We start from the raw sequence: 12,422 nt of genomic DNA, 5'->3' as shown, positions 1-12,422 counted from the left end.
GACATCTCATCTTGAAGGTTCCAACCTGTTCCAATCTACCAAAATAATTCTGCCACCTGTAGTGCTCTGCAGCTGCCAGTGCAGTCCTGCACACCCATCTCCAGCCTGGTGAGGTGTGGTATGAAATGCAGCTGTGAGCAGAAGAGCCCAGCACAGCCACTCAGCTGAAGAGCTGCTGTCAGAGTCAGTGCTGCTGATGCATGCACACCTCACACACTTCTGCTGGGTACCTCAGGAAACACAAGGAAGCTTTTTGTCCACATTGAATTCACTGAGGTTAGGTACCTGGATGCCCTCCAGCACAATTCCTCTCCTGCTGAAGTAGGAGAATGAAGCAACTAATTTCTACTAAAAATATAGATAATAAGCCCAGTAAAACACATTGACCACCATGAAAAACAAAGGGAAAAGCAATTTGGAGTAGTGGTCCACATTGCCAGGGTTCTGAATTGTGAAATAACCAATGATCCTGTGCATTTTGTTCCTCAAGACACATTTGATTTTCTCATGATTTTTCATGGTCAAGTCACTGCAGTTAACATTATCACTGGAAATCTCAATGCTTGTGAAGCTGATTTTTTGTTTATAGCTCGTGATGGAATTTTTGAGGATGTTGGTGATGTTAACTTCTTCCATTTCTTCAGTCAGTTCATTTGTAGGCCCCTAGGAAACAAGAGTGGACAGTTTTAAGGTCTGTCTTCTCCTGCAGAGGAGGAAGACCATAAGGATAAAGACATAAGAGTACAGCTTCATATGTGGTCATCCCAATACTCAAACACACCTTTCAGCTGCTGCCTAATCCTAGGAGGGCCTGAGGTCCAAGAGATGCCTGTTTCCACCACTGTATTTCTAGAGATATTTTCAGATCCTTGAGCAAGTTTTACTCTGGGTAATCCAACATCCATCTCCTACAGGATATCCATCACTTCCTGTCTACACAGCAGCTTAATGGCTGGGAACTCAGTATTGCAGTGGGAAACCTCCTTTTTCCCAACAGGATTTGAGCCCTTGATGACAACTGGACTACAGTTTACCTGTACCAGTTTACTGATACCTGATTATTTAATTTCTCACACTAAAGCTGAGCCCTTGAACAACTCACTCTCACAGTCCCCACACAACACTGTGGGACAGATGTTTGGAAGCGTCTTCTGGGAAAGGAGGAAGAAGGGTTCAGTTTTCCTCTGGCAGAGGGAAGCACCTCCCTTATTGGAGTTATTTGATAGAAGAATGAAGAGTTGTGTTATACTGGCTCTTCTCTGAGTGCATTTGAAAGGAGCAGTGGTGCTTCCTGCTCACATGAGCTCAACTCAGGGCTGTGGACCCACTCCAGTGCCTGGCCCAAGGGCCTTTCTGGCTTTCTGGATGTGGTCCTGTGAACCCAACAGGACTGCCAGCTAAGGCTGCTGCTCACAAGTCTGCCAGAGACACAGCATTCCTGTGCTATTCATGTATTTGTTACACACAAAAGTTTAGATTTAGTGCCCATTAGGAGAAGCATTGTTGATGTATCCATAGCAAGAAGACCATGTGTCTTGTTCACTTAATGGAGAACTAATTGTTGCCAGTCCAAGACCACTGGCCTCATTAAGGTACCTTGGGCCTTACCTCTTTTGGTACTTTAGCTGCACATTTCTGTGAGGAGCTGTAGTGAGCCACTGCATATTCCACAAGGGCACCAAAGATGAAGCTGAAGCAGATGCCAAGATAAACATCAATGGCCTTAATGAAACAGTTGGTTTTTGAAAGTGAACTTCGTGAGCCGATCATCAGAGTTGTCATAGAAAGCACTGTTGTAACTCCTTGGAAACAGAGAGACACTTTTCTTGTGGACACTTTGGAGAAGTCTTGGCCTACCCTTCTGTTCATGTCATTGCTCTCCATTGCTGGCCAGTTAAAGCACATCACTTCTTACCAAATCCAAATCATCCATCATAGCAACTGAAATACTTTTGTAGCATCACTAGCTTCACACAGGCTCTCCCTGCCTTTGGGAGCTTGGCTCCAACAGGCAGTTGGCTCTCTTGTTTTTCATGCTTTCAGTAAAGAAATCCCTCCATCCTGCTTTCTCCAGAACACACCACCTGTGCCCTGTCCTCTACTCTGCAATGGATCTCCTGAGAGCTTCAGCCACACGTAGCCCTGCAGGTGGGCACGTGTCCCTGCCACAGCATCTCCTCCACACCAACCCAGCTCTGCCCCAAAGAACAGCAGAGGCCAGCAGACCCTTTATCCCTGAGCAGGTAGCTCAAGAATAGTACCATCTACCCAGCCTTCAAAGGCTCCTCTGTCTGCTTAAATCTTCTCCCTTCTTCAGGCAAGAGCTCACCAATGCAGGTTCTTGCAGGCACTGAGTCCAGTGTGATCCAAAAAGAAACCCAGGACAACATGACAAGCAGAGTGGAGGGCACATAGGTCTCCAATATGAAGTAAAGGACATTTCTCCTCAGTTCAAACTGTAATATCAGTCGTGGGTAACTGCCTGTTTATGAAAGAACAGACTGGTGAATGTGAGGTTCCCAAGGATCCCTGAAGTAAAACTGGGACAGCCCAGCACCAGCACCAGCTGATGGAGCTCAGCAGAGCTTATGCAGGTAACACACCTGACATGGGAGGACACACACAGCACTGACAAAGAGGCATCTGAACAACCCCATCTGAACAGCAGCTGCCTTGCAAAGGGTTCCTGCCCCTGAGCATGACAGGAATGTCACAGCAGGGCCTCAGCTCCGAGCAGAGCAGGGCTGATGATCTCACCCGCCCTTTCACACTCAGCACAGCACCTTTCCCAGCACCTGCTCTGAAGGGCAGTGCCAGGCTCAGCCTTACCTGATGGCTGAAAAACAGACAAAACATTGTCTCTTGATGTCAGCAGGCTCGGGCTCACATCCCAAAGCACCTCTGTGCCTTATCATCGCAGAGAATCAGACTCACATTTTCATTAATGATTTGTGATAATGGTATATTTTTGAGCTCTCCATCTTTTAAAAACCAATTTGTTGTAAATACTGACATAAGGGTTCTGAGGCTGGAACAGTACTGTTTTCAGGATGTATTTCTTTTCTATAAACAACAAGTCCCTTTGAAGTGTAGAAACAAAGTCCATGTTGTTCATGGCTGTGTATGCAACAAAGCAACAAAACACTGTTATTTTTAAAACCTTGTCATTCTAAGGAAGTCTTGCCCCCTTTCATACTATCTGTAATTGGAGAAAAGAGTATTTTACACTGATAATGAAAAAGACATCGAATTCTGATCTACAAAAATATGTTATTCCATTGTGATAGAATTGTAATTTACAAACAAATGTATATTTTAACAATTAATTTTACTCCTAGTTACTGTAAACATTGCTTTCCACAGTACCTATACACTGCATACCTGGATAGAAGGGATAGAGTTTCTTCAGGTATGTGTGGAGGAAAATAGGAAGAAGGAAAAAAAAATTAAAACACATCAAATGAATACAGTATATTTTAAACTTCCATCTTTCTGTGGATTTCCATCTTACAGAATATCCTGACTGCAACTAATAGGATGACACCACCTTTCAGTTCATCTCTTTTTGTGAGATTAAGATCTGCTAAAGGCTTTACTGGTTCAGGACTGAGTCAAACGATCCTGGCCCACAGAAGGAGAGGAGATGGGAGGGGGAATACCCAAGAGCTTTCAGTGCTTTTTGCTCTCCCAGCTTTACCTGTCTCCTGCTGTGACCTGGAGACCAGGGTGTGGTAGCGCTGCACCGTGTACTGGGAGAGCCGCAGCTTCTCCAGGCCGTGCACGGAGCTGTTCCCCCTCAGCCAGGTGAAGGTGACATCGTTCTCATCGTAGCCCCCTGAGGAGAACACAGACACTGTGTGACTGCTGTGGCCAGGGAGAGCCCAGCTGTGCCTGCTTTGCCTCCTGTGGGGAGCAGAGCCCTGATGCTGGCACTGCACACTGGACAGAGGCCCCTGAGCTGTGTCTGACCACGCGGGGACATGGCTGGGCTTCCTTCACTGCCCTTGGTCTGCTGCTCCACATGTGGACAGCAACACACCCCTCTGGGAACGACACACAACCTGCAAGGCTGCTGAGAGCCTGCTGCAGTTGTTTTCATGGGCTATTCATGTTTTCAAAGATAATCCATTGCTGTCATGCACAGCTTGATTACATACAATGGGATATTAGTACTGCCGTGGTTAACCCTCAAACACAGACTCTCTCTCTGGTGTCTGAGAGGAGAGCAGGAGAAACACAGTGGTTAAGAAAGAGAATTCAGACCTCACTAAGCCCCTTACCACAGAGCAGAAGCACATTTCACTGAGTCATCTCTTCAAGTGCTTCAAAACATCAGAAAATGCATTTTCAGTTAGTCAGGAGCTTACAGCTGAGACTTGATATGTGGTTATTAACCAGGCTCCTCTGACTGGGTACACATTGTCCAGGAAACCTGCTCATAAAAACAACCTTTTCTACACATCATTCCTCATATCCTCAAAGGCATTAAGTTACTGAGGACAAATAAATGCGCACAACATTTAGGTAACACCAAATTCCTGCCTCAAAGCAGTGGGACTCCATATGAGTGCCATCTGAGTGTGTACCTCCAGGGATGACATAACCTCACGTTAGACTGAGGGATACCTCAGTCTGAGGGGTAAATCTTGTACTGAGTTGCCAGCCTGCCATTCCCTTCAAAAATTTGACTTAATTTAGGAAACAAGTCCATCAGTTTCACTGATTTAATTCTTTTATTAAGAGCCCTTCTTTGAGACCATGAGTAGGGACGCTGTGATTCTGGTAATAAACCATTTGTCCTGGTAGAAGAAATCAGATGAAGTTGCAGCTCTATTTACATCTAATTGTGTTTTCTTATTAGACACAAATTACCAGAGCTTGGGCGTGATGAACTCCTAAATTAGGTGTCCAGAGCATGAATCCCTGAGTAGAATCCTAAGCATGTGACTTTTCAAAGTTCCTAAGTGGTTTTATAAATCGTGGTTAATCAGGAAAATTTTATAAGTGATAGATTGTTGTTAATTCATCTGGTGTATATTTAAATAGCATTATTTCTGGGCACTTATCCTAATGAAATCTCCAGTGGGCAATATGTATGTAATTTCATTGGAATTATACTGCAACTGAGCATGATGTAGGACCCAATCAGTTTTAAACCAGGACTAAACATGCTCCACTTTAGCAGAAGAGGCCAATCATTATTATTTCAGCAGCTATTCCTTGTAATAAAGTTAACCATGGTGAACTAATATGATTTTAATGTGAAAATAATATGTTCTTCCCTAGATGCTTTATGCTGCAACCCCAGAAGTTAAAAATCTGGTCTTTTCCATGCTGGGATGGTGGAAGTTTGGTTTTGTGTCGTGCAGCAGGAGCTGCATGCTCATCACAGGTCTGGAGCAGCAGCACTGCACTGGCTGAGCTTTGGGACAGCAACCCTGCAGTGGCCCACATTGCCTTGGAGTCTTTCTCAGCCAGCATTGCCTTAGGTGAGCTTTTAATCTAACTGAGAGCAGAACTCACTGATAATTCCTCTTCTTGAGACTTCTCAGTCTGACACTCTTCTGTTGACAAGGGTCCCATCCTCTGTATCCCCTCCCCTAGTGGGGGGGCAGGTATCACACACCGGGGTTTGGCCCTGATTTCAGCTCAGGAGCTTGAGAGCCACATTCAACTCTCATTCTAGTGAGAACGACCCTTCCCCAAGTCCTTTGACAGTGGGGATTTCGGGGCTGCAACAGGTATTAGCTAGCTAAAGATGTGAGAATTTTTCCTTCTTGTACTCTGTCACAGGTACTTACCTTGCAAGTTAGTTTTGAAGAAGCTGTGTGTTCAAAAGAATCTGAATTTTGAAAACCAGCCAACATTACTTCATCCTTTCTGTGCAAGATTTAATTATCTACACTTTAATAAATATTCTTTATTACCACTTTTTTGCATAAATTGCACAGTGACAGGAATTTTCTGGGCTGTGGATTACAACACAAACCTTTAAAGAATGATGACACAGAAGTTGTTTTCTTTTGGACATTATAATTTGCAGGAATAAAAATCTACTCCAGAAAGTTGCCATGCTTAATCCAAATATTCAAGATGTGTAGTTACTTATGAATAAATAATTTAGAGTTTTCTAGAACATTATACTTACAGCTTTCTAGCTGCAGCCGGCATGTTTGGGTGTCCATAGGGTATTTTGACAGGTCCATGTTACAGGCAACAGTAGTAGTGATTCTGTAGGGAGAGAAAGAACTCTGAAAATTGCAATAAAAGCAGATTTTACACAGCAAACTGGATCACAAAGCTCTGCTCTGTCAGTTAGATTATTTGGATTCATAATATGAAGAGAACCCTCAAGAACAATCGCTGAGAACCCTGAACAATTAACTGAGAACCCTCAAGAACAATCGCTCTCTGCAGCCACCCCAATGAAAATGTAGCCCAAGGGGGAATTTTGCTTTGATCTGGTGGGATATAGAGTGCAGAGTCACATATTTTTCCCCATTGCTACAATTTGCTCATAATAAGGAGTCAGTACTTGTGACTTGAGGTGCAGTGACTAACTGCACACGTACTCTGCCTTTCTCTGATGTGGAAGTAGGTGAGTTTTGCTCTGCAGCTGAGGTAACTGGGACTCAGTTAATGCAAGCTAAGGAGAGCACTGTAGGAATTGCTAACTCAAGTGCTGGGTGCCTTTCTGCAGTTCATGGACAAATACACTTCTTGGTAAAAAACCAGAAGTCGTCACTGGATAAGCAAATGGTTTCCCACTATCAGTTGAACTTATACTTTGTGATGTCCTCCTTCCATTCCTCCCGTGCCCCCATCTAGCTGGATTTTTCCTAGGTGACACCTAAACTCATGAGCTTTCTGAGCAGGCCTCAGGATACAGCATATACCATGATGGGAGACCCTGATCCTTGACTGGCATTTCTGGAAGCCAGAACAGGGGGAAATGGATCAGCAGAGAATGCTCACAGCTGACTTGTTGACCCCAAACCCATGCCCTGTGACAGCTGGTACCTGCTCCTGTCCAGGGTAGTTCTGGAAATCTATTCTGAGCCAGCAGCAGCAAAGCTGGAGGTCTCTGTACCTTAAGGCATACAAGACAGTGCCATTAGAGAACAGCCTGACGAGGCGGTTGCCCACAGTGACGTCGTGCAGGAAAGACCTCTTTGACTCCACAATGTAGGTGTCTGGCACCCAGAGCAGCTCCACCAGGCGAGCATCCAGCGTGAAGCTCCTGTTGCCGTGGAAGACCAGCCGCGGGTCTGTCCAGCGCTGCCGCAGGGAGATGGTGGCTGTGAAATCCTGCAGAACAGAGCGGAGCCTGGCAGGTGTGTCCAGGCACCTGCACGGCACAGCTGGGCACACCATGTGTGTGACAGGGCACAGAACACATCCTTATTCAACCTAGCACAGCCAGGCTTCAAGCTTCACTTTTGTCACAGTTTCATTCACTCTGTAATATTTCTAATGCATTTCCACTCTAAGGTGTGGAGTTTGAGGACTAAAGATTATAATTTACAGTACTTTATGTTTTTAATAGGCAGTTTTTATAACTGATGCCTTTGTGCCCATTTTGCAGAGAACAGATAGGAAGCGCATGCTTGAGGCCACCCCACAAGCCATTGACATTACAGATCAGTCATTGCCTAGAGCTAGGAAACTCCACTCATAGTATAAATCTGGTCATCAAGGAGGCATTGGCACTTTGGGGAAAAAAGGTAAGTGAATCCAACCTGTTATGTCAGGGACACCTTAAGAAAAACCCCAAACAAGTCAAAAAAGAAAACTTGTGCCTTCTATTTTAATAGGAATTTTGAATCTAAGAACACTGGGATTAACTTGAGTCTGGCCTGCCCCCGAGCAGCGCCACTTGGCTCTGAAGCTGATGCTTTGCTGAGCCTTCTGGACACCACAGGCACTGCTGGACTATTCAACTTCCTTCTCACAAGGGATGCCGCACAGGATTGATTTTTTTCTATTTCCATGGGGTCTGATTTCCAGAAGGTGCTGAGTTTTTGACCAGTAGGACTTTTGGAACCCCTTCTTTTTTCTTGTAAGCCCACATTACGATGGCATCTACACAGTTGTCTTAGGGTGATGTTAAGATGTTTGTATTCCTAATTGTCTGCTCTGTTTATGCTGGATATTAAGTTCTGCACCTTTAAAACTGCTTCTGAAAGTGAAGCAGGAGAAAAGAAGTGTGCAGTTTGTTTTCAGAAACTGCACTTGCTCCCCCACATTCCTTCTCACAGACTGGGTTGTCTGCAGCACAGACAGACAGTGGGACAGAGCTCTCCTTTGCTTTTAGTTAGTTTTTAGTTAGCAGAGGCAGAGAAGTTCCCTGAACTGTGTTTTTCATTCTTTTTCTTGGAACTGTTTGAACCCCTCTAGACTGAAAACCCAGAAAAACACCAGGAGCTCATGCCTGTGGCCCACCGGGTCCAGGACACGGCATTCCAGCACGGGAGGGACTGATAACAGACTGATGAGCCAAGCTACAGGGCATGAAAAGGACTTTCTGAATTTGCCATCTCTTCAGAACAGCAAGAGGTTTTATTGTTTAATATTATTAATTTTTCATGCTTGTGTATACTTTGCTTGCTAAATAACCAGGTTTTTCCATTTATCTCCAAGGAAATATTTTCAGGAACCAGTTGAGGGAGCGGCCACTTGAATCTGCTTTCTAGAGGAACCCTTTTGGGAGTTTCCTCCCAAATTAGCCCTAAACCAGGACAATAGTCTGCAGTCAAAAATGAGCTCTGTTTTCATCCCACTGCTGAAAGTGGTCAACAGCCCCCAACAGCAAAGCAGTTTCAAAATTACCATTTCTGTGCTGGATACACAGGAATACACGTGAAGTCTCTCAGTCATATCTCAATCTTGTAAAATAAAATTTTTTTTTCACTTACCATGTCACTCTCAGATATACTAGAAATACTTGCAATGTCCAGACTCATTGCAATTTGTACAGGTTCTCCTGCAGAGGGAATGAAATGCTTCAGCAGAGAGAAGGGAAGTGTGGAGGGCACAGTGAAGCCACTCAGGAGGCTGTGCAGGGTGGGCACTGTCCCCAGCCTCACTCACTGTCACTAAAACTGCAGAGGCCCAGAGGGTCACACACAGTTTCAGAGCATTAGGCTCACAAATTCTATGATCTGAAATGCAGTTGCCACTGTTAGGGAGGTGGAGTTCTGTGTTTGGTGGTGGTACCAGAGAGCAAATATCCATTAATACCCATTGACACTGGCTGCAGAGCTCAGAGTTTAGATTAGCAGCATTCCAGGGGCATTTGCCATCGGACAGGCAGCCAGGGCCACTTTGTCCCTTGATCCCGGCCCGCGCCAGGCACGGAGCGGCCAGGCCAGGAACCTCTGCACAGAGCGCTTCCCACAGCTCAGGGGGTGCTGGGCAGCCCTGGCTCCTGGCGAGGAGGCACCGAGAGGAGAGCAGGTCCCGGTTCCCGAGAACCGGCGCTCCTGAAACGCGGAGCAGCCGCGGCCTCAGCCCGGCCCAGCTCCCGCCAGAGACAGGGCCGCGAACCGAGAGCCGCCAGCGCCGCGAGCCACCGCCAGAGGGCAGCACCGGCCGGGACACGGGGACAGGGGACAGGGAGATACAGGGACAGAGGGACACGGGGACAGGGGGACAAGGGGACAGAGGGACACGGGGACAGGGAGATACAGGGACAGAGGGACACGGGGACAGAGTGACACGGGGACAGGGAGATACAGGGACAGAGTGACACGGGGACAGAGGGACACGGGGACAGAGGGACACGGGGACAGGGAGATACAGGGACAGAGGGACATGGGGACAGGGGGACAGGGGGACAAGGGGACAGGGAGATACAGGGACAGAGGGACACGGGGACAGGGGGACACGGGGACAGAGTGACACGGGGACAGAGGGACACGGGAACGGGGGGACACGGGGACAGGGAGATACAGGGACAGAGGGACACGGGGACAGGGGGACAGGGGGACAAAGGGACAGGGGGACACGAGGACACGGGGACACGGAGACAGGGGGACAGAGGGACACAGGGACAGGGGGACACAGGGACAGAGGGACAGGGGGACACAGGGATAGGGGGACACGGGGACAAAGGGACAGGGGGACACGGAGACAGGGGGACACAGGGACAGGGGGACACAGGGATAGGGGGACACGGGGACAGGGGGACAGGGAACAGAGTGACAGGGGGACATGGGGACAGGGGGACAGAGTGACACGGGGACCCGGCGACACGGGGACACAGGGACATGGGGACAGAGGGACACGGTGACGGGGGACACGGGGACAAAGGGGACAGGGGGACAGAGGGACAGGGGGACACAGGGGACACAGGGGGACACAGGGGGAAGGGGGACCTGGGGATACGGGGCACGGGGACAAAGGGACACGGGGACAAAGGGACACGGGGACATGGGCACAAAGGGACACTGGGACAAAGGGAGACACGAGGACGAGGGGACACAGGGACACAGAGACCCGGCGACCCCACGGCAGGCCGGGCTCCGCCGATGCCGGGGGAGCTCCGAGCGCAGCTCGACCCTTTCCAGCACAGCCCCTCTGCCTGCGTGACAACAGAGCGGGGCCTTTCCTGCTGGAACTGCTGAAATTGCTGCTCATCACAGGAGTCACAGCGAGGAACGACCAATGCACACCATTTCTGAAACTCTTTCCAGGTGGTTTTGGCTTTGATTGTTTGTTTTAACGGGTTCATAAATTAATTTCATTTGCAGAAGATGTGTATTTCTGAAAGCAGCTGTTGTTCATGTGTCTGTCTGTTCAGACTCAAACCCACTGCATTTACTGAGCACAGGACACAACTGTGAGGCCTCGGCCTCCAGGGGAGGTCACACCAGAATCCTGGCTGGATTTGTTTAAAATTTGCTGCAGATGCAGTGGATCTCTGCTCTGTTGTAGAGAAGCATCTGCTCACTGGTGTCACAGGATTTAGAGGAGCTTTTCTAATCCTGCATCAGGTCAGCCATTCTAGGCAGAGCACAATGGTAAATTCTGTATTGTCTCAGACTCTTATTACCATGGCCAGAAAAAGGAAGAAGCTCAGGGCTGCCAGTAGCAGCAGGTCAGTCTACAATGGGAAATATCCATGGCATTGTGAAAGCTGATGGGAATTTTTTTCTGCCAAGTGAGGTTTCATTAATGGTTCAGGCACAAAATAAAAATTAATAAAAAATTAAAATGGTCATTGTTGTTTCTAAAACTTTCAATGATACTTTTTAGGTTCTGAATGTCATTCTGAGAAACCTGTTCCTCTGTGTGATGACAGCACTAACCTGGAAGGTGGGAGACCTGATACCCAAATTGCTCAATAGCCTCAGATAAGTTCCTAAATTCCTGCCTGCTCCCAACTCCCCAGAGTCTCACAAGGGTTTGAAACAGATTTGTGTTGCAGTGTGAGGTGAAAGCATGTGTCAAAAGTCAATAATCAAGGCAAGAAGAATGGCTTTGTTCCTCTAGAGCTGCATAAATAGCTATAATAGCTGTACGTGACCAAAAGCAAAGCAGAAAATCACAAGGGTCAGGCTCTAAACAAAAGCTTTTATAGTTAGAGCAGAATTCAGTTATTTAGTCAAGTCTTTCATAGGGATGTTAAAGTTTATAAGTTCCCTGCTGTTCACCTCACAGCTGGACTTGAACCCAAGCCCCACACATACGTGCACCAGCTATTCAAGACAACAGTGGCTGCAGAGAAAGGAGGGCAGCCTGGGACACCAACTAATTTAAAAGAAACACAACCTTTGAAACTGCAGCAAGGTTAAAGCCTGCTCTCCCCTCCACATTAGCGTTACAGACCGATTTTAAATGCTCCCCTGTGTGGAGCCAACATACCACCAAAGTAGGGCCGGAGGTATTTGTTGTACCCCATGGTGAGGTTCTCAAATCCAGGGAGGGACGTGGTGGCCCTGCCATGCAAGCTGGATCCATGACCCCGAGAGCTCCTGGGGACACAAACACCAACTGTTACAGGCTGGGCTGGGTATCTGGTGTGCAGCTGCAGCTGCTTCCGGCTTGTGATCAAACAAACAAACAAACAAACAGTATAAAATAGTTATTAAAACCAAGTAGATAATTGAAATCACAAGCATTTGCTCACATTGCTGTCCTGGCTGAATAATTAGTACCTTCAAGAGGTGGGAAAATGGCAAATTGCCTCAGCTGATAGCTACAGGTTGCACACACAGTATCTTAAGAATGTTCTGTTCAAACAGAAAAATCAAACAAGATCTGTAGATCACAAGCCTGAGAAAAAAAAAAACCCATCTCCCCTTCCCACTCCTTCTTGTACAGTCTATTTAAGGAATATTATTTGCTTTTTTCCTCCCATTTATGACAACCTGAGACAAATCTTGCAGCCCAACAGCTCCTCCTCTCTAATCTCTAGTCCC

At 47.0% G+C, this 12,422-nt stretch overlaps 1 protein-coding gene across 1 annotated transcript; it reads right to left on the bottom strand.

The window, feature by feature from the left end:
- Positions 1–348: 348 nt before the first annotated feature.
- Positions 349–12,122, bottom strand: GABRP (gamma-aminobutyric acid type A receptor subunit pi). The gene is given in 9 exon segments (XM_058815394.1): positions 349–663; positions 1,609–1,802; positions 2,330–2,482; positions 3,698–3,835; positions 6,149–6,231; positions 7,091–7,308; positions 8,916–8,983; positions 11,866–12,014; positions 12,016–12,122. Coding segments are annotated over 9 exon segments (1,425 nt in total).
- Between the last annotated feature and the right edge of the window lie 300 nt (positions 12,123–12,422).

This window comes from Ammospiza caudacuta, chromosome 16 (genome assembly GCF_027887145.1).
Source record: "Ammospiza caudacuta isolate bAmmCau1 chromosome 16, bAmmCau1.pri, whole genome shotgun sequence".
Taxonomy (NCBI): domain Eukaryota; kingdom Metazoa; phylum Chordata; class Aves; order Passeriformes; family Passerellidae; genus Ammospiza; species Ammospiza caudacuta.
This window is presented reverse-complemented; position numbering and strand designations above follow the sequence as displayed.